Source organism: Canis lupus, chromosome 7 (assembly GCF_048164855.1).
Source record: "Canis lupus baileyi chromosome 7, mCanLup2.hap1, whole genome shotgun sequence".
Lineage (NCBI taxonomy): Eukaryota > Metazoa > Chordata > Mammalia > Carnivora > Canidae > Canis > Canis lupus.
The window spans coordinates 9,805,817-9,826,834 of NC_132844.1; the positions used below are offsets into that span (position 1 = coordinate 9,805,817).

General features: G+C 43.9%; 2 protein-coding genes across 2 annotated transcripts in view; one reads left to right on the plus strand and one right to left on the minus strand.

The window, feature by feature from the left end:
• The window catches only part of PREP (prolyl endopeptidase), a 117,600-nt gene that overhangs the window by 94,434 nt on the left and 2,148 nt on the right, over positions 1–21,018 (plus strand). The window contains exons 11-14 of the mRNA XM_072831926.1: positions 9,446–9,582; positions 12,431–12,525; positions 15,348–15,479; positions 18,451–18,607. Coding sequence (XP_072688027.1) covers positions 9,446–9,582; positions 12,431–12,525; positions 15,348–15,479; positions 18,451–18,607 — 521 coding nt within the window. The remainder of the gene's footprint in view (positions 1–9,445; positions 9,583–12,430; positions 12,526–15,347; positions 15,480–18,450; positions 18,608–21,018) is intronic.
• LOC140636573 (uncharacterized) overlaps positions 12,241–21,018 on the minus strand; it is a 139,278-nt gene continuing 130,500 nt past the window's right edge. Inside the window, exons 8-9 of the mRNA XM_072831938.1 lie at positions 20,883–21,012; positions 12,241–13,441 (exon numbers count right to left, since the gene is read on the minus strand). Coding sequence (XP_072688039.1) covers positions 13,411–13,441; positions 20,883–21,012 — 161 coding nt within the window. The 3' untranslated portion in view covers positions 12,241–13,410. The remainder of the gene's footprint in view (positions 13,442–20,882; positions 21,013–21,018) is intronic.

The window sequence follows — 21,018 nt, forward strand, 5'->3', positions numbered from 1 at the left end:
GGCTCAGTGATTGAGTGTCTGCCTTTGGCTCAAGTCATGATCCTGTGGTCCTGGGATTGAGCCCTACATCAGGCTCCCCACAGAGAGCCTGCTTCTCCCTCCACCTATGTCTCTGCCCCCCACCCCCGTGTCTCTCATAAATAAGTAAAATCTTTAAAAAAAAAAAAAAAGAAGAAGAAGAAGAAGAAGAAAGAGTTCAACTCAAGGGTCTGCGAGCTTTTATCTGTTAAATAATCATTTGTTAGAAAATGGGCTTAAATATGCAAAATTGGAAGCTGCTTTAAATTTGATTGCTTATAAAGTTGGGGTTGCTTTCTTTATGAATGTCTCAGCATTTTTTGTCTGTTTCATTTGTGAAGGTAATTGTGTCTTTTACACCTTTTAAAAAATTATAATTTTTTTTTTGTTAGAATGGCATTGCAGAATATACTGGACTTTTTATTATTATTTTAATAATCTGTCTTCAAGATGGTAACACTGATGACTATTTGGAGAAGGATCATCTTTCCACACAGATTTATTTTGCTTTAAAAAAAAAAGTAAATATAATAACCTCCGTATCTGAAATATGGCTTTTGACATGCTTGAAGGATTCTCTTTTTCAAGAGGGTAACAAAAACAAAAGCAAATAAATCACACTATCTCTGGCAGCATATTTGTCCCCCGGATTCCCTGGAGACTGGTGATCATTGTCTTGAAGGGGAAAAAAAAAATCTATTAAATCGGTGCCAAAGCTTCTAACATTTGCAAAATTTTACACAGTCACACCCAATAAAGATATTTACAAGGAAGTAATACCATAGTGTGAATTATTTTGTGATAAAGAGTAGGAAAAAACCCCTGGACCAGGGACTTAGGAGACCACGGTAATAATTTTCCATAAACTGGCAGTGTTACGTTGGCAGGTATCTTACCTTCGTGAACCTCAGGTTTGTCATTTATATGAGAGGGTGATCAGCTTATGAAGCCCCAGAGTGACAGTCTCTCACTGTCTCTAGAAATTGAGGTTATCTTATTAACTCCCCAGGGCTGAGAAAGAACTGACACCAGCTTTTTTTTTTTTTTTTTTTTTTTTTTTTTTGCGCCAAGTGTCACAGTCTTAGGACTGCTCAGAAAAAACCCTTCACTGTCCTCTACCGAGAAACAGCGTAGCCTCCCCAGACGGTGTAGATAGACCTTCATTGCTTTGTTGCGCCGAATGCTCTTGGTTCCAAGATGTAGAGTCACATTGTTACACTGTGGTGAGAGTCTCCAAAATGAAGAATTTCCATTTTAAAGGGAAGAAAAATAAAATTCAGGAAGGAGGCTTTTCTTAATGCAGTGTTTGACCCACCTTTGGCTGGATCACTAATGTTTAGAAGGAACTGTGCCTTAGAATTGCTGTCGTGACGTTTATTTTTACTTGTGGTGTCCCCGAAGGAAGGTTTCGTTTGGAAACGTGTGAAAGCAAATCCTCTGGTGGGATCGCTCAGGTGCTTCCAAAGCCTGTCCACCATAGTTCTCTGGCGGTACTTGTAGTCTGTTGAGGGGAAGGTGTGGGCTGGAGCACAGACCCTGTTGCTCGTTGGTGTCACAGGCTCCTTGCTGAGAGCTAGCTTGGTTGCACAACCTGTTTGCTCTGCTGCTGACAGGAAGAAGGGAGAAGGCAGGGCCCATCAGCTTCATGTGACAAGCCATCAGTCCTGGATGACAGAGGAACTTTCTCTTTGCTCAAGTGGTCGCCTGTTAGGTCCCATGTGAGCACTTTGTTTTCCTGTCCATTAAGGATCCCATGAAAGCTCTGGCATTCCATTAAAGGGCTGTGTCCCCAGTGGACACTCAAAAACTGGGTGTGTATTGCCAGCCGTCTCTCATTTGATTACAGGTATGAGGGGGGGAAAGTAACTTGTTTGCTTTTTCACTTGAACCTAAGTATTGTGGTGGCAATAAACTATTAAATAATGGAAAACTGACAGGTGGATTTAAGCTTGGCTGTTGTCTACTCATAAAGCACTAATGGCTTTTGTATTATATGCATATATAAAAATTACATTATAATTTTTGCATGTTACCAATGATGATTTAAGGTTATACCGTCCCTAGCACAACTCTCCTTTAGTAAATGTGAGGTATCAGGGAGCCCAGCTGATTTTGAGGCTAGTGCGGTAGGGAGTCCTGAGCAGGCTTGCCAGGGCAAGTGGGAGAGGAGAGGCCTGGTTGTGGGAACTGAAAGGACTGGGTGTGGGGTCCGTGGCACAAGATAGGATGCTGGGAGTTGGCAGTCTCTGGGGGGCAGAGAAGAGAAGGAAACGAGAGACCATGGTGAGTAGCCAAAATAAGAGAGCCCAGAAGAGGAGCATGTCTCCAGGTATATCTAGCGCACAGTGACTTGGAGAGGGAGGGGCCACCCACCCTGTAGATCACAGCCCCTCACATGGGCCCCCACAGGCAGACTTGAAGGGCCTTAGCATAGAGTAATTTATTAAGGCCCTCTGAGATGGCAGAGGGAAAATTTGCACAAAGAAAACAGAAGACCAAGTGTAGAAAATTGCAAAACAGTAGCATGTGGCCAGAGGAAGAAGAGCTAGTAATGGATCAATTAGGAAGGTTGAAAAAGAATTAGAGAAATAAAAAAGAACCAAAGAAATACTCCACCCAGGAAGCCAAAGAAGCAGTTGCCAGAAAGAAATCGAAACAGATGAAGCCTGGGAAAGAAACCAATGCAAAAGTGGCATTTCTGAACAGTAAGGGAAAAACAGTTCTTCAGTAAATGGTATGTAATAGTTGGCCATTTGGGAGAAAGACCATACACAAAAAATTTGGATTTTTAAATATAAATGTAAAAATTCAAGATGAAAACATAGACAAATATTTTTATAACTTGGGGTAAGAAACTCCTATCTATCTGTGCGGTGTGTGTATTCAAGACTCCACAAAGAAAGTTCAAAGACAGGTTATAGACAGGGAGGAAATACAAACAAAACATGGCAGGAAAAAAAAAAGTGAATATCCTTAATGTCAGAAGAGGTTCTATAAGCTAATCAGAAAAGCAACACAATAAAAGATTTGTTTTCTGATGGGAAGACATAAAATAACTAATAAATAGATGAAAATGTTTGCTAATTTAAAAATAATCTTAAAGCCATAATGAGATGGCAATGTTTGCCTGTTAGACTGGCAAAAATTAAAAATAAAAAAAAGTCCATTTAAGCATCCACTGCTGATAAGAAATGGGCACTTAGGTAATCACTGTCACTAGGGACTTAAGTTGATAGACCACTTTTAGAGAATTATTTTTCAGAATCCATTGAATTTTTAGATGCACATATGCTTTGGTCTGGCGGATCTCATGGGTAAGAAATATGTATCATACAGAAACCATAGCATATGAGTATAGGAGATTTATCTAAAAGGGATTTATTCCATCATTGTTGATAAAAGAAAAAGTCTGAATATTCATCAGTAAGCAAATGATTATGCATTTGTGTACATGCATATGATGAAATACTAGCCAGCTGTTTTGGTTTTCCTTTTTTGTTTGTTTGGCTTTTTTATGAGGTAAACCTGGGTGTTTTAATGTGGAAAGAATTTCATGATCTCTTGCTCTGTGAGGAGAGGAGGAATATGCTGTAGGCCAATATAAGCCTGATTCCATGTGTCACATGTGTACATATGAATATGTACAAATAGATGCATCTCTATAAACTCATGAAAAACTTGGTCAGCACCAGGACAGAGGTGAAAATGCGGGGCGGGGGCAAGGAGAAAGACACATTCCCTGCTGCCTTTTTAAGAGTGGTGATAAAGTTGGGGTACCTGGGTGGCTTGGCTCTTGGCTTCAACTCAGATCGGGAACTGAAGGTCATGGGATCGAGCCTGCGTAGGGCTCCACGCTCAGCAGGGAGTCTGCTTGAGACTCTCTCTCTCCCTCCTCCTCTCCCCTTCCCCCTGCTCAAGTACTTGCTCTCTCTCTCAAATAAATCTTTAAAAAAAAGTGAATGAGGTTGGAAGGCATGCACTGTGGGTGTAGGTTACTGTGGAGATGTTTGATCAGGAAGGAAGAGGGAGATGGAGATTCAGCTTGAGGGGCACACAGGGCAATGCAAAAGGTTTTGGTGTTTCGCTTTGTTATATCAGATGGGAGAAATCCGAGTGTGTTTGCATCCAGGGAAAGGAAGAAAACACAAAAGGTGTAAACGTTGTGATAGTTGGAAGTGTGATGGTGGTGGGGTTAGCAAGGGCTAGAATCAAGGCTGAGTCTTTCTTTCCATGGGGTTGTAGAGGGTGAGTGAAGTTGGCAGGTTTTTTAAGAACTCTAAGCAGATGGGCTCTATGACAACGGGCAAGACAAAGAGTAGGGGATGCAAATGGGTGGTGTCGGGAATGGGAGAAAACGGAAAGTGTTGGAAACAGCTACTCTGGAATTGATTTAGGAACAAAAAAGTACAAGGAAGGCATTTAGGAAAGACATAGGAAGGAAAAGAAGGAGAAACATAAGGAACTCATTTAGGGAAAGGAAAAAACAGACATAAAGCCTACGCTCAGAGCCCGTGAGAGCAGGTATTACTAACTTGCAGTGAGGTGAGCTGGCATTTTCTGAGCCCCAGCTACCTGGAGGAGGAGAAGGAATTCAGCAGCTTGGGTTAAAATGAGAAGATTTCAAGCCATTAGGGACACTGAGAGGCCTGGCTAAGGGTCTCGAGCTGGGCAAGAAAGCCCATGTGAAGCTGACAGAGCCAGAGAGAGTAGGAGGGACTGAATATTGTGATAAGAGTTTACAAAGAAAAAGGCAGATACCTCAGGAGAGCCAAGGTGATGGGGGTTTGTGGTGCTGGTGGTTTGTCTCCGTACCCCCTTAGTCCCTCGAGGGAAGGAATCATCCAGATGTGCATCGTTACATCCACTGCCTGGTACAGAACGGACCCACAGCAAACATTCAAATGAACAAGCGGATAGGGTGGCGTGGAAGCTAAGATTTGACACTGAGGCACTCAGACATCTGTAAGGACAGGCTGCTGGACGGGTCATCACGTTGCATTGTCCAAGTCACTGAAGAAAATCTCATGAGAACTAGGGTAAGAGACAGAGAGTCCCATATCGACTTACCAGGCAGGGGCTGGGGAAAAACACTTGGCGTTAGTCGATAGCACTGACAAGGATAAAGGGAGTGATAAAAGCCAACTGTGTGGCCAGTCTTTGAGCCCCGATGCACCTGCACCACAGTAGGTGGGAGACATGCCACACCTGCAGCGTGGAGTCTTCCACCCCAGACGTGTGTAGAACCAGAATCTCCTGCAATGCGGTCTGGGAAGCTAGATTTTTTAACGCGTTCATCACAGATGCTTAGGCCCAGCCAGTGAGTTTGAAGAACCACTAGTGAGATTCTGAAGTGGAGCTTTTTGGTTTGCCCAGGTTTGGGAAACAAACGGAAATGAGGAGTCTGCTGGCTTTTCTTCCTAACCAAACCAATCCAGAGCCGTGGGAAAGACACCCTCAAAGTCTCTTAAGGAAAATCTTTGAAGGAAGTGGCTTCAAGAGGAAACCAGTTCCAGTTAAGTCAAAGAAGTAGACAGTGCGTGATGGAAAAAATGGCTGGGCTATTTGTAATGACTATTTCTAAAATGTTCAGGTGGATTCCTTCCATGGTTATGAAAAGACTCAGGATTCACTTTGCCCTTTATTGAAGAGTCAGGTTAAGGTCTATTATCAATTGCCGTTCCGTAAATGGAAATAACCTAGAACACCAGTGTGTGTGTGTGTGTGTGTGTGTGTGTACAAAGATGTGATAAAATCTGCGCTCGTATCTACATGGTGTGTGTATTTGTTTCAAATCTGAAATAGCCTTCTTGTAAGGAGTCTTCTTGAAGTTGATTTTATTGTAATCATCTTCACGGTGCCCTTTCGCTACCAGATAGTGTTCAAAGGGTGTTATTTTAAGATCTGAACCACACCAACTGAAACTCAGATATATTTTTGCAGCTAGGGGCGTGAAGGGGTCTTTGTGCTTCTGATGGTGTTCTAAAAGGATTCCTTTGCCCTGGAACCAAATGGGAAAAACTTGCAGACCGGCTCGCAGGCATTAGAGATCTACAGGTGGCAGCAGGAAAAGTGGTACCAGAGGAGCCACATTGTCACGGAGCAACAGGATGGAGAGCTTTGGGATCAGGAGAGAGCGCTTAGTAGAGACTCGAGGTGCATCAGCCCTGCTGGTGGCTGGGTGAAGAGCAAGGGAGCACAGGAGGGTGTTGGGGACGCGTGAGCCGGACTGGAGGGAGATGAGGTGCCAGGGCAGGGGTTTGAGGATGGGTGTAAGTTGGAGGGAACACTATTTTTGAACAGAGGATTCGTTTAAGATAGAATCGTGTGAGACAGTTTGCTCCCCTGCTCCTTCTGTGGTTGGAGTGCTCCAGATTCTCCCCAAGTCTGCAATGAAGGCCCTGTGTTAGAGCTCGTTAGCCCCAGCCAGTGACTTGGAACCTGTCCTCATACCCTGCATTTACTCGTACCGCCCACACAGTTACACTCTATTAGAGGCTGCTGACAGCCAGCCACGAACAACTTTATATAAAAGTGTGTGTCCCCATGCAGAAGAATGAAACTAGACCACTCTCTTGCACCATACACAAAGATAAACTCAAAATGGATGAAAGATCTACATGTGAGACTAGATTCCATCAAAATCCCAGAGGAGAACACAGGCAACCCTTTTTAACTTGACCACAGTAACTTCTTGCAAGATACATCCACGAAGGCAAAAGAAACAAAAGCAAAAATGAACTATTGGGACTTCAACAAGATAAGAAGCTTTTGCACAGCAAAGGATACAGTCAACAAAACTCAAAGACAACCTACAGAATGGGAGAAGGTATTTGCAAATGACATATCAGATAAAGGGCTAGTTTCCAAGATCTATAAAGAACTTATTAAACTCAACAGCAAAGAAACAAACAATCCAATCATGAAATGGGCAAAAGACATGAAGAGAAATCTCACAGAGGAAGACATAGACATGGCCAACAAGCACATGAGAAAATGCTCTGCATCACTGGCCATCAGGGAAATACAAATCAAAACCACAATGAGATACCACCTCACACCAGTGAGAATGGGGAACAAGGCAGGAAACCACAAATGTTGGAGAGGATGCGGAGAAAAGGGAACCCTCTTGCACTGTTGGTGGGAATGTGAACTGGTGCAGCCACTCTGGAAAACTGTGTGGAGGTTCCTCAAAGAGTTAAAAATAGACCTGCCCTACGACCCAGCAATTGCACTGCTGGGGATTTACCCCAAAGATACAGATGCAGTGAAACGCCGGGACACCTGCACCCCGATGTTTATAGCAGCAATGGCCACGATAGCCAAACTGTGGAAGGAGCCTCGGTGTCCAACGAAAGATGAATGGATAAAGAAGATGTGGTCTATGTATACAATGGAATATTACTCAGCTATTAGAAATGACAAATACCCACCATTTGCTTCAACGTGGATGGAACTGGAGGGTATTATGCTGAGTGAAGTAAGTCAGTCGGAGAAGGACAAACATTGTATGTTCTCATTCATTTGGGGAATATAAATAATAGTGAAAGGGAATATAAGGGAAGGGGGAAGAAATGTGTGGGAAATATCAGAAAGGGAGACAGAACATAAAGACTCCTGACTCTGGCAAACGAACTAGGGGTGGTGGAAGGGGAGGAGGGTGGGGGGTGGGGGTGAATGGCTGACAGGCACTGAGGGGGGCACTTGACGGGATGAGCACTGGGTGTTATTCTGTATGTTGGCAAATTGAACACCAATAAAAAAATAAATTTATTATTAAAAAAAAAAGTGTGTGTCCCTTCTGATAACTTTGAACCCCAAGTAGTATCCTCTAAACTCACAAGTAGTATCCTAAACTCACAAATTTGCATCTTTCTCAGTATTTCTCTCCAAAGTCAGAAACAAATGTTGTTTTTTTTTTTTTTTTTTTTTTTTTTCCTATTCTTGGCAGGTTTCAGAAAGCTACCAGGCTTACAGCATTTTTGTGGCCCTGTAGTGCTTTTGGCTAAACCTGCACACACACACCCCCAAGTTGATTTCCAAGGACTTAGTAGCTACTTTCTATAGAAATGCCACTGTAAAAAGCCTTGGATACCATATGGCTCCAAACCACACTAAGCACAAAGGTTTATGTCCTTGAGTATAACATGGGAGGTCAGCAAGATGTTTCTGAGAAAGAACACTTTCCAGGTATCATTTGGGTAAAGATACCATGTTTGCCCAAAGAGAAAGCTGTTTACAGCTTTTCTGTCTGGAAGAAACCATTATCTGCTTTTGGTGGCTTACCACTCGGTTAGCATTCAGTGTCCTCTTTCTTTCTTTCTTTCTTTCTTTCTTTCTTTCTTTCTTTCTTTCTTTCTTTTCTTTTTTAATTTTTTTTTAAGATTTTATTTATTTATTCACGAGAGACAGAGAGAGAGAGAGAGGCAGAGACACAGGCAGAGGGAGAAGCAGGCTCCATGCAGGGAGCCCGACATGGGACTCGATCCTGGGTCTCCAGGATCACACCCTGGGCTGAACGCGGTGCTAAACCACTGAGCCACCGGGGCTGCCCTCAGTGTCCTCTTTCTTATCCTTTTTCTCTTACCCCTGTTATCCAAGAAGTAAGGAGATTAGAAATGTTGCCTGAACTTGCCCAAGGTTGCCCAGGCTCTGGTGAGTGTGATAAGCCTAAATTAAAAAGGCTGAAGAATGGAGCGCCTGGGTGGCTCAGTCTGTTGGGCATCAGCTCGGGTCTTGACTCAAGGTCATGAGTTCGGGCCCCACGTTGGGTTCCGTGTTGGGTGTGGAGTATACTTAGAAAAAAAAAAAATGCTGGAGAAAAGGTCTTTAACTGGGGATAATAGGATTTCCTTGTTGTCATTCTTCTACTCTCTCACCTGATGCATGTTTTGTAGTTGCTAACATTTACTGAATAGCTGAACACAGAAAAATGAAGGGTTGAGTATCTTAACATGTATGGAAGAAGTTGAATATGAAACCCGTTCCCTAGAAAAGAGTCTCCCTAGACTGGATTGTTTGGTAGGACGGCCGATCTGATTCTTCCAGTGCTGGGAAGGGGAGTGGGAGGAGTAGAGAACTGAAGGCCCTTTGTCTTCTGTGTTCCGTATAGTAGGCACAGTGGCCCCATTGGGGGCTGAAGAAGTGAGGCCTAAGGATGATCAGTGGCTCACTGCAGGTAACCTAATTAGCGGGTTGAGGAATAAGAATTCAAATTCAGGTCTCTCTACTTTCAGACACTCTTCTCTACCCCACACTGTCTCCATAAAAAGTGAAAGATGCTTCGGTCAGGTACCCGCCGGTACTGGCTATCCATCTTGCTACCCTACATCTTGGAGAGAGAATTTACTTGCCTGCACGTTTCTCCCGTGTCAAAGCATGCAAGTGTAGCTAAGTAATATGAAATCTATTCTGCTTTCTTTTGTTCTAGATTTTCTACCCCAGCAAGGATGGTACAAAGATTCCAATGTTCATTGTGCATAAAAAGGGCATTAAATTGGATGGCTCTCATCCTGCCTTCTTATATGGCTACGGCGGCTTCAACATATCTATCACACCCAACTACAGGTAAGCGTAGAACACTCTTAGAACCTTGACATGCCTTTGATCCTCTCCATACAGTGGGAAGAAAGCAGAGACTAGTCCACTAACTCATTTCTTAAAATGTATTTAGCTCTATATTTCTTGCTTATTTTGTGGAGAGGCAGGATTGTGTGTTAAATACGTGCCCTTCTGGTCCGGAATTTCAGGATCATGACACGCTAATCTTGTGTCTTCAGTGAACAGGTTGTTTGAGAACCAGATGCTGAGGCTGTAGCTGCCAGGCTACAGAAGGTTGGTATCAACCTAAGGTCCGGAAGAAAGGAAGCTCGTACCTTCCGTGTTTGTTATTTGCTGGCCTGCCATTGCCCTCAGCATTCTCTTCAGAGGGAATGATTTTTCAGCTAATAATTATATTTTTCAGCAGCACAGAGTCTTAAAATAGACCATCTTAACATTCAGCCACAAGTGTATTTTCTGTATATGCTATTACTTGTTTTTAAACTGTTTATGTGATTATTTCCCAAACTGTTTATGATTCGGGGGGGGGGGGGGAATCTGCATTGATACATTTGCTGTTATTTAAATATCTTCTGTCAATTATTTGCAAACTTGATTTTAATATCCCATTCATGGTGTAAAAATTTGCATTGGGCATTTTGAGTAAAAGCAAGGAGTCCCCTACCAGCAAGTCCGGCCATAAGCCAACTTCTAAATAGAGCTTCATATGAAATCTGATCCTATTTGGAAAGAAATTTATGGACTGGTGACTACCAGGACATAAATTCAGAGTAGATTCAAGTAGCTGCCCCAAATTTGAAGACAAGGAACTCTCGCTTTGTTTTGAGCCTTTGCTGGCTAAGTGTTCAGGATTTGATGGAAGCAGGAAACCTGGTCCCTGCCCTGAAGTAGTTTATAGCCAAACTGTGACCTACCTTGGTTAAAGGGTTTGTTTTACTCTGGTTAAAGGGTTTGATTTTATCCTTCTGATACTGGGGAGCTGATGGACTTGTAAAATCATCATGCAGACCAATATTTTCAGAAGATTTGTTATGTATCATCACATGAATAAATTGAAAGGAAACCAGTTAGAAGAGTGGCATAGGGACTGTTCTTTGTTCACTGTACAGTGACCGTGCCATTCTACGCTCTGCAATGCTTCCTTCATACCAGCCATTATTCTAGGCAGGGCCTGAGCCTCAGACGGGCTGCCCACCTCCTGCCAGAGTTTCCCTGGCAGTGAGATTTGCTCTCCCATTCTTATATCCATGTCTATGAAGTTAACCATGTGCCATATTTATTCTTTGTGATTATTAGTCTGAATAGCAACCAACACCTGTTGGCTCACTACATTAACCTAATCCTTAAAACAAAAAGTAAAATGTGTCATTGCCCCTCTTTGTTGTTCAAAGTGATGAAATTCAAGCTTCAGTTTCAAGTCATGGTGAGGCCTGAGTGTAGGGCCAGTGAACATGTGCTTCATTCCGTGAAGAAGAGACTTGCACCCTGAGCCCCACTTCCCTTAGTCTCTATAGTGGGTCTTGGATGGAGACAACTCTGAATCCTGAACCACATCTACCATAGCTAAAACTGCTTGTCTTTGTTCATCTGTACAAGTAGTTATTAATCCTGCTCCACTGGGACTTGAGAAATGAGTAAGGAAGGGGCCCTGCACCATTTTTATCCCAGAACCCAGCAGATATGCTGGGAGCTTCATAGAGACCATCAGAGGTGCATAAACGGTGTTGATGAGAAGACCAAGTGCTTGAAAATCTGTTTGGCCAATCCAGCTGTGTGCTAGGATCACCTCCTCCAACTCTGCTTTTCTCTGCGTCCTCAAAACCCAGGAAATTAGCACTCAGGCCATCCAGAGCCCCAGCTTTCAGAAGCCTGTGTTTCCCTAGCTACTAAAAGGGAGAATGATTTTTTTTAAGCTTTTATTTATTTATTCATGAGAGAGGCAGAGGGAGAAGCAGGCACCCCGTGGGGCGCCTGATGCAGGACTCGATCCCAGGACTCCAGGATCGAGACCTGAGCCAAAGGCAGACACTCAACCACTGAGCCACCCAGGTGCCCCATAAAATTTTCATAAACCCATCTCAAGGCAGAATTAATTTTAGCTATCAGAAATAATAGATGTCATTTAGCACCATTAGGGTGAGAGTGGAAAAAAGAAAACAAAATCCAGATTTCCCAAAGGACTTCCTTAACTCTTTCTTCTGGTGGCTTTGTGCTATAGTTTCTTCTGCTTATTTCTAGGAAACCTTCTCCAGCCCTGAGCCCTGCATGCTTGCTTTCTGGGCCGTGTGTCCTTGGTCTACTCTACCTCTCTCACACCTGTGTTACTGAGTGTAGCATCTAAATGTCTGTAAACCTCTTTAAAATCCAATTTCAGAAACAGCTTTCTTTATTCCACCTTGAACAATTAAGAAAGAGATACTGGAAACAGTGGAGTAAGGACCACAGATGGGGATGCGTGCAGTCCCAGAGCCATTCACACCAGAGCTGTGTCACGTGGCTGGAGAGACCCAATTTGCCAACATAGTTGTTTAGAAGATGGATTCAGCATGAAATGAGGGTGGTTCTTTGTTTGCCTTATGAATTGTGTATTCCCACTCCCTATAGTAAAATATTTACCAGTATAGAAAAATGAGATACACCGAATACACATGAAAATATATGAACTTTGCAGTTAAACATTCATCAGAACTTTTATATTTTGCACTTTAATCAAATAATATACAAATACTGGGCTCCTATTGCAGTAATATTACATGTGGAATGTCTTCGGGGATACATTTTTCCTGATGGGGAGACACGGCATGGTCCTTACCAGGTGGTTAATGGAAGGCTAATTATTTGAACTGCTTCTCAGTGTGTCCAGGCTCATCTTTGTGAGACACATGGGCGGTGTCCTTGCAGTAGCCAACATCAGAGGAGGTGGCGAATACGGAGAGACGTGGCACAAAGGTGAGATATTCTCTCTACAGAAGCACAAACATGGCACAGCCAAAGCTGTGTCTGGACGAGCTGACGGGGTCAGGAGCAGAAAAGCATTGTGGCTAGGCAAGAGAAAAATTAGGATATGTTCCGACAGGTTGCAGGCACCACTGCCCCTCCAAAAACAACTGTTTTTTCATGTTTTGTTTTCCTCTGTAATCTCTTTATTTTAATGAAGTACATACTTATCCAAACCATTCCCTATAGACCATAATCAGAATTGGTATTTTGGTTAGCATTATCTGGCCATCTCCAGACAGGTCATTTTCTCTTAAAAAGAGCAATCTTAAATAGATCTTTCCTGTTCCCAGAGTGAGCATCATTTGGCTTGTTTTCTCTGATTGTCCTGATGATGCTAAGCAGCGGCATCCTCCTGGCATTACAGCTGTGACTCTGTCATGGGCAGCTCAGGCGTTTTGCTTTTCTGGTTTTAAGGATTCGGTCTCTGTTCTCCGGGCTCCTGAAGCATGTATCCTGCTTCATGGAGGATATTGCTTCTATACTAAGCTTCATTCCCCAGGCTGTCATAGTTTTTTAAAAGCCTTATCACTTCCCTTTCTTTGCATATGAAGCACAGCCCTTCCCCCAGCCTATTGGGCATCTGGAGTTCAGAGACTAACCAACAGCCAGAGGAGGATGTGGGAACGCACGTTTGCTCCCACCAACCCCAAGCTTCTCCCCCGTCTCATCATCAGCGTCACTGATAAGGCGGCTTACTGGAACAAGCACAGCCCCCAGGTCTCGGGGTTGGTCAGCAGCACCAGGCAGAGGGGGTCTCCTCCCACAGTAGGAACAGCAGATCTGTGTGTATCCTCTTGTTCCTGAACCTGAGGCCAAACACTGTGGTTTTCTGCATCAAATCCAGTCTGCAGGGATGAGGGTAGATCTGTAAAGGGATTTTTCATAAGTACCTATTAGGTGTCAGGATGCTGAACATCCAGCAAGCACCCCAAACGCTGACACGAGACAACATACTATTTGAGCATCTTGTGAGTATTTCTCGCTAACACATGGGCTCCTGACCTGCCCGCCACCATTAGGGCAGCTGCTCCCAAGTGTCATCTCCAAAGACTTTATCAATTGTTTCATTGTATAATTTTGACCCTGACCTGATTTTGACCCTGATGTTAGAGTTCAATTACACTAAGATCATACTGTGATATTAAGAGATGATTGGTCAAAGAAAGCTAAGAAAACCTCTACATACCATATATTTATGTCCCAAACCATATGCTAAGTCTGGACCCCCTGACACACCTCATTTACCAGTTAAAACATTTGTGGCATACATAGACGCACCCCTGCGTGGACTCTGGGTCCTCTGGCCCTCTCCTGGAGAACCCAGGTTCTTCTCCATAAAACCCCTCCGGTCATCAGGTGCCCACCTTGCTATGCTAGGCATCAGTGCGCTCTCTCGTCTCTGTATTAATTAGAACCAACTTCTTGTCCAAAAGACCCGGGGAGACCTTGGAACTTGAATGAGTCTAAAAGCTGACTATCTGCATTTAGACTGATTCATAGACTTTCCCCAAATTTAGGCAGTCAAGGGGCCAGAAATGGACTTTTCCAGTAGACCCTAGTGTACTAAACATTGATATATCTAAATTCCATTGTTTATTGAGTTACAAATGTATTTGAATGAGTCTAAAAGCTGACTATCTCCATTTAGACTGATTCATAGACTCTCCCCAAATTTAGGCAGTCAAGGGGCCAGAAATGGATTTTTCCAGTAGACCCTAGTGTACTAAACATTGATATATCTAAATTCCATTCTGTGTATTGAGTTTAAAATGTAATGCTCTTTAAAAAATATAGTCCTATACCCAAAATGATATTATTCCTGGAAACTAAGTAATTCTAGCTGTTCTAATTCACCGATAATTTCTTATTAAAAATTTAATAACATGTTTTGATATGAAAAAATTTCTTCAGTAGCACTGCTTCATCTGTAATTGAATTTCCGCAAAAGTGGTTAATCTCAGATATCTAATTAGACCTGTGTCTGCTTTTTGTTCATCTCCTAGGCAGTTATTTCAGACATCTCTTCCGTTGGGGGCACATCTTTGACTTTTGGCCTTTACTTTTAGATATTTTAAGACTGTACAAATGTTCCTCTCTTTACATAGTTTCTTTGTGTGCTTTTTATACATTGGAGGACTTCTCGGTGAGAAAAGTCCAGATTCTCTGGGGGAGATGTCTGAGCTCTTCATTCAAGGACTGAGAAACCGTAATAGGCTGCTCTTGGTAGCACCACCTCCCCACCAAACTCCTGCTTACATTCTCTAAATAAGGGCAAAACTAAAGACCCTGTTTCTCAGCTTTACCATTTCAAACTCCTGCGAGGAGGAGGGCTCAGAAGCGCACCTGTGAGAGCACCAGGTGCTGTCCAGGAAGCAGGAACCACACACGGCCCCATCGTTATTTGCTATGCGGAGCGCAGCTCAAGGCTAAGTTTGGTCTCTCCAAAATCTAGATTCTTTGTGGTTACCTGCTTTCGTACTTGTGTCCTCGTGGTTCTCTAACAGATCATCTCTTCCCTGCGGGGCATTGCCATAGTGTTTGGGGAAGTACAGATCCACCATGTAGATTGGTGGTGGTGGTGGTGATGGATTTCCATGATGCATAACAAAATTTCAATTGGAGCGTTTTTCTAACTGTGGTGTTAGCCCGGTATGTGTAAGTGATCGATAGTTGAAACCCTGCCCCCCTACCATTTGAAGCCCCTTTAGGTTAAACTTTGTTTTTCTTTAATGTTTTCTTTCTTAACCATCTTTCACTTTGGCACATTGCAGGTGGTATCTTGGCAAACAAACAGAACTGCTTTGATGACTTTCAGCACGCCGCGGAGTATCTTATCAAGGAAGGTTACACGTCTCCCAAGAGGCTGACTATTAATGGAGGTTCAAACGGAGGCCTCTTAGTGGGTGAGACCTGGATTCTATTGTACTTACTAGTTAACACTCTGGGGGTTTTCAGATACACTGTCCGTAGACAGCTCTTGACTGACTTTGGCTCACGGATGGGAGCAAAGAAAGCAAAACCCATTTGTATCAGGGCATCTGATAAATGACACACAAAGACCCAACTGAACTCACTTTATACAGGCTTGATTCGTGACACCCTGAGAAGCTGTCGTGCCTGCCTGCTCCCAGCTCTTCTGGGCTGCACACTGGGTGGGACCAGCGCCCCACAGTGGACCCATAGATTTCTAGGGTTCAGCCAGTACAGGACTGAGCCAATAACCAATAAATGTGATTATGCTACTCAGAACCTGTAAGATTTGGTGAACACCTACGCTGTGTGCTCAGAGAGAAGATTGATGGAGGAAAATGGGGTAGCACAGCAGAACAGTAATGAAATATTCATGGTATTAATTCACACTTGCTGAGCACCTTGGGTGCTGGGCCCAGTGCTGAGCCCTTCAGCTGCACACACTCATTGGACACGCATGCAGCCTGAGAGACGGGAACTGGTATTATTCCCATTTTACCGAGGACTGGGGGCACCGAGAGGTTGAGCAGCTTGCCTCGTGTCACACAGCTGCCAAGTGGTGATGCTGGGGTTGGAGCCTAACACTGTGGTTTAGAGTCTGCTCCTTTAACCTCTAAATGGCACAGCCTTGAAGTCGCTTTTCCTAATATTTGGTAGTTAAGGACATTTTACTTTGTATTGAACATTTATGGTGGCCTGGACTTTGCTTACTGGGCCCTACATCCAGTGTCATTAGGATATGAGGATACATTGTACCACTGTAGACTCAAAACACGTGTGAAAATCTGCTTTTGGAAGGGGACTCGCGGGTTGCACATTCACTCCGTTTCCTTATCCTTGAAATATACTGAGTCATTGCAAAACCTGAATACTCTTTACCCCAATAGAATATAGTCTTGAAAAAAATTTCCCATGGAGGTAAAATCTATAGATCCAAAATAATTGGTTTAAATTTAGAAAGAGCACTGATATAATTGCTGGGCACAGTGAGCGAGGGAGAGGGTCAGGAGGCGAAAACAGGCAGGACCTCAGACCCAGTCCAGCGGGCCTGGTTTACTCTTTGAAGAAAGAAGCCATTGCGGGAATTTTATGGGATCGACCTTGCACTGATCGTGTTATGGTGTTAGGGCAGATGAAGGGGAGGCCTCCATCCCCGTGAGACACGGTGGTGGCTTGGCCCTCGAGTGTGGCAACAGAAGCAGCAAGAAGGGGTCAGATTCTGGGTATGTTCTGAATTTGCATGTAGATCATATGTGAAATGTAACAGAGAAGAACGAAGGGCACATCTAAGATTTAATGGGAAAGGATATTGAAAATACCATCTGATACCAATAGTGGGACAGTTGAGTAATTCACGGTTTCATCCAATAACTCCTTTATCTTTTCAGTTTCATAGCCAGGAACTGGTGTACATCTATTGGCAACCCTGGTCCCTTGAGGAACTTGTAGAAATGGATTTCCCTTCTCAGGGTGTTCAAGGCTTACTAAAAAGAACAGGTTCCTGCCCCTCTCACACCTGAGAGCAAATCAGAGTATCCCAGGGTGGAACCCACGATCTGGTACTATGAATAAGCACCAAAATCAGGTGCAATGAGGGTGCAAACTAGGTTTTTTGGCCAGAGGCAGGAGAAGGCCAGATTCCCTTGACTGACTGTTCAGCACACCAGCTTTGATGTGACTTCCTCCCCACACCTCCCTAACTGCCTTACCCCAGGTTGGGTTCCCCCACACCCCATGGACTCCCCTCCCCCCCACAGTGGTGGTTCTCACACTGTAATTGCTTGTTCACTTAACTTTCCCATAAAAGGCACATGGCAGGATGTTCAATAAATATCTGTTGAATTATGAAAACTAAGAAATATTTCTATAACTAAACAAGAGTATTTTTAAAGCAGGACAAGAACGTGTGCCAGTATTGGTTAGAGTTTATGCTGGGTTTCAGGCCCTGCCTTGGACTGTATAAAGGGTTTCTACTCAACACTTCTAACACCAAACGTATAGGGTTTTTTCCTCCACACCAACCAATTCTCCAGCTCTCCAACACCCAGTGGGTGACCTGCAATTCAGTTCTGATACTGCCCAGAGTTAGCACAGACCCCACATGGTGGTATGGGGTTCCCATGATCCACCTCCTCGGGTTTGGTAATATGCTAGGACGGCTTATAGACTGGAACAGTAGTAGAGTAAGGGATGGGGTAAAGGGGGGTTTGCAGAACTTCCATGCCTTCTCTAGGAAGGCCACCCTTCCAGCACTTCAGTGTGTTCACCAACCTGGAAGCTCTTTGAACTCCATTGCTTAGGGTTTTGTTTTTTGTTTTGTTTTGTTTTATTTATGATAGTCACACAGAGAGAGAGAGAGGCAGAGACATAGGCAGAGGGAGAAGCAGGGTCCATGCACCGGGAGCCCGACGTGGGATTCGATTCCGGGTCTCCAGGATCGCGCCCTGGGCCAAAGGGAGGCGCCAAACCGCTGCGCCACCCAGGGATCTGCTTAGGGGTTTTTATGGAAGTTCTTTTATGCAGGCATGAGAAATTAAATCAGTAGCCATTATTAACTCTCTCCCCTCCCCTAAGGTCAGAGGTAGGGCTGAAATTCCACCCCTCTAACCACACAGTTGGCTCCTGTGGCCCCCAGTTCCCGTTGTGTAGCAATCCAGAAAGTCCTTGAGCTTTTCTGAATAACTCCCGCGCTGAGATTCCCTTCCGGCAGTAGTAAGTCTCTACCACTGGTGAGAATATCCAGCCCCTTCGATAAAAGCTCGTGGCCATTAGGCAGGTGGTTTATTATAGTTTCTTCCTGTGCTCTAGGAAAGAAGGCAACCGTGGTTCTGAAAGTATTGAAAGTGTTGATTTGTTTTTATTTATTTAGATGTTTATCCTTTTCCTTTCTGTCTTGGTTTTCAGCCGCTTGTGCAAATCAGCGCCCTGACCTCTTTGGCTGTGTTATTGCCCAAGTTGGAGTGATGGACATGCTGAAGTTCCATAAATACACCATCGGCCACGCCTGGACCACCGACTACGGGTGCTCGGACAGCAAACAACACTTTGAATGGCTTATCAAGTAAGTCTTCATTCATATTGATACCTGTGTGTGGGTGTGTGTGTTGCTAACGATTTTGACATCGTAGTCCTGAACAGTCAAAAGCATAAGCGTCTGACCCTTTGTCCCCTTCAGTGTCTCATATCTGCGTATCATTTACTGCAGAAAGTAGGGGAAGTGATGGTGGGAGTACCTACGTGTCTTCCTTGTTTTGATCCGGTCTTTAACAAGAACAACAAATTACAGAGATGGGGAATTCTAAAGATGTCCTCCCACCCCCACCCCCACCCCCGGTCTCTTCAAGTCAGACACTAATCTGAGTGCTGCTGTGAAGGGACTTTGCAGATTAAAGTGAGGTTACTAGTCAGCTGACCTGAAAATAAGGAGATAATCCTGGATTACTGAAGTAGGCCCAGTCTCTCTCTGGCTGGAGGCAGGGAATGCAGCAGAAAGGGAGGTCAGATTGGAAGCATGAGCTGGACTGGAGCTGCCATTGCTGGCTTTGAAGACGGGGGATGGGGCCTCTAGAAGCTGAGAACAGCCAACAGTCCCCAAAGAAAGGGAGACCTCGGTCCTATAACCACATGGGAACTGAGTTCTGCCAACAGCCTGAATGAGCCTGGGAACAGATTTTTTTCCCAGAATTTCCCGATAAGAGTGCAGCCAGCCAACACCTTGATTTCACAGCCCTGAGACCCAGAGCAGAGGACCCAGTTGAGCCACCCCAGACTTCTGGCTGACAGAACTGGGAGATAAGAAATCTGTGTTGTTTTGAAAAGCTGCCAAACTTGTTGTAATTTGTTACCATAGCAATCAAAACCTAATAGAAAAAGGTGCCATTTTACTTTACATCTATGTATGGGATTTTAAGGCGGAAATAAATATAAATAAATTAATATGCAGGCACATTAAAACCTACTTTGTTCCCTCAGTATAATCATATATATTTAAAACTGCAAAATCATATTATTAAAACATCATACAACTTCATTCCCATCCATCAACCACTTTGGCGAGACCACTGAGGAAATGGCAGGCATTTAGACGCTCAAGACCACAAGCCACATTCTTTTCTGGCTGTTCACAGTCTTCACTTCTACAGGTAGGGGTTTGGGGACCGTCATCAGCAGTTAGGAATGGCCCTTGGAACAGTACAAGAAGCCTGTGTCCCAGGCTTCTCAGTCAGCTCTAAGTTTCATTAATTTCTCTGGTCAAGCTTTTTCTTTAATTTTATAGGCTTTCTATGGTTTTAGCTCTTCAGCTAAAATGACTCAAGTTTTATCATTGAATACTTTTAGACACACAGATACCCTCGTTGCCAAATACCAGTAAAAGCTGAATCAAGCAGCTGTAGTTCAAACTAATAATGTAAAGAAAATACTGACCAAATTGTGTATCAAAGGCAACAAAATATTCAGTGGAGCCTAATGCTTCTAAAATTAATTTGGGAAGGGGCACCTGGGTGGCTCAGTCGGTTAAGCATCTGCCTTTGCTGCCCCTCCCTCTCTCAGATAAAATATATAAAAATTAATATGGGGAATAAAAGAAAAGTAAATATTTTTCCTCTCAAGATGTCTGTGATAGTCCTACTTTAGACTTTAATTTTCCAACCTAGCTCTCACGGGGCTGTGTTCTCTTCCTACTCCATTTTGGAGCCAGAGGGGGCCTTACCAGAAGCTGCATGTCCCATGAAGCACGATATGAGATTAAAAGGGGGGTTCCCCCCTCCCCCCAATGAATACAGAATTTTCCGGAATCTTAAATGTATCAGTGTGGCCAGAGGGGGCCTTACCAGAAGCTGCATGTCCCATGAAGCATGGTCTGAGATTAAAGAGAGTCCCCCCCGCCCCCCTCCATGAATACAGAATTTTCCAGAATCTTCAATGTATCAGTATGGCATGTATGTGAATCTCAGGGGTAGAGGGGTGGCAGTATTATCAGGAGGCAGAATTTTCCAAACCTCTTTCCCCAAGAACTAACACTTAGCTGGAAGGCTGGGGTCAATCCAAGAACACTCGGAAATAAGATCAGAAAGCCGAGCCATGTCAGCCCCTTAATCTTATCTGAAAACTCCAGAACTTTTCAGTCTTGACTTGGTTAACCAAGCAGATGTGTTACTGTTCTTGACCATTTACCCTCCAAAATAAAACTCTATGAAAACAGCCAATTCTATTCATTAATACTTGACGAACGGAACATCCATATTGAGTAAAACGCAAAGATAGAAATCCAGAGATGTCCCTCACCTGCCATCTAATTCGATACTTATATTCATAAAACCCTTTTGTTCACTTGCCTGAAAAGTTGTCCTGCAGAAGGTGCGTCCTCTGCTCCCCCCACGGAGCTGGTCACCATCGGCAGGGCCCCAAGCGCCCGTGAGAGGCCCCAACAGGACCCAGGCTCCTCCTCAGCCGGCCTTGCTGAGCCTGCAA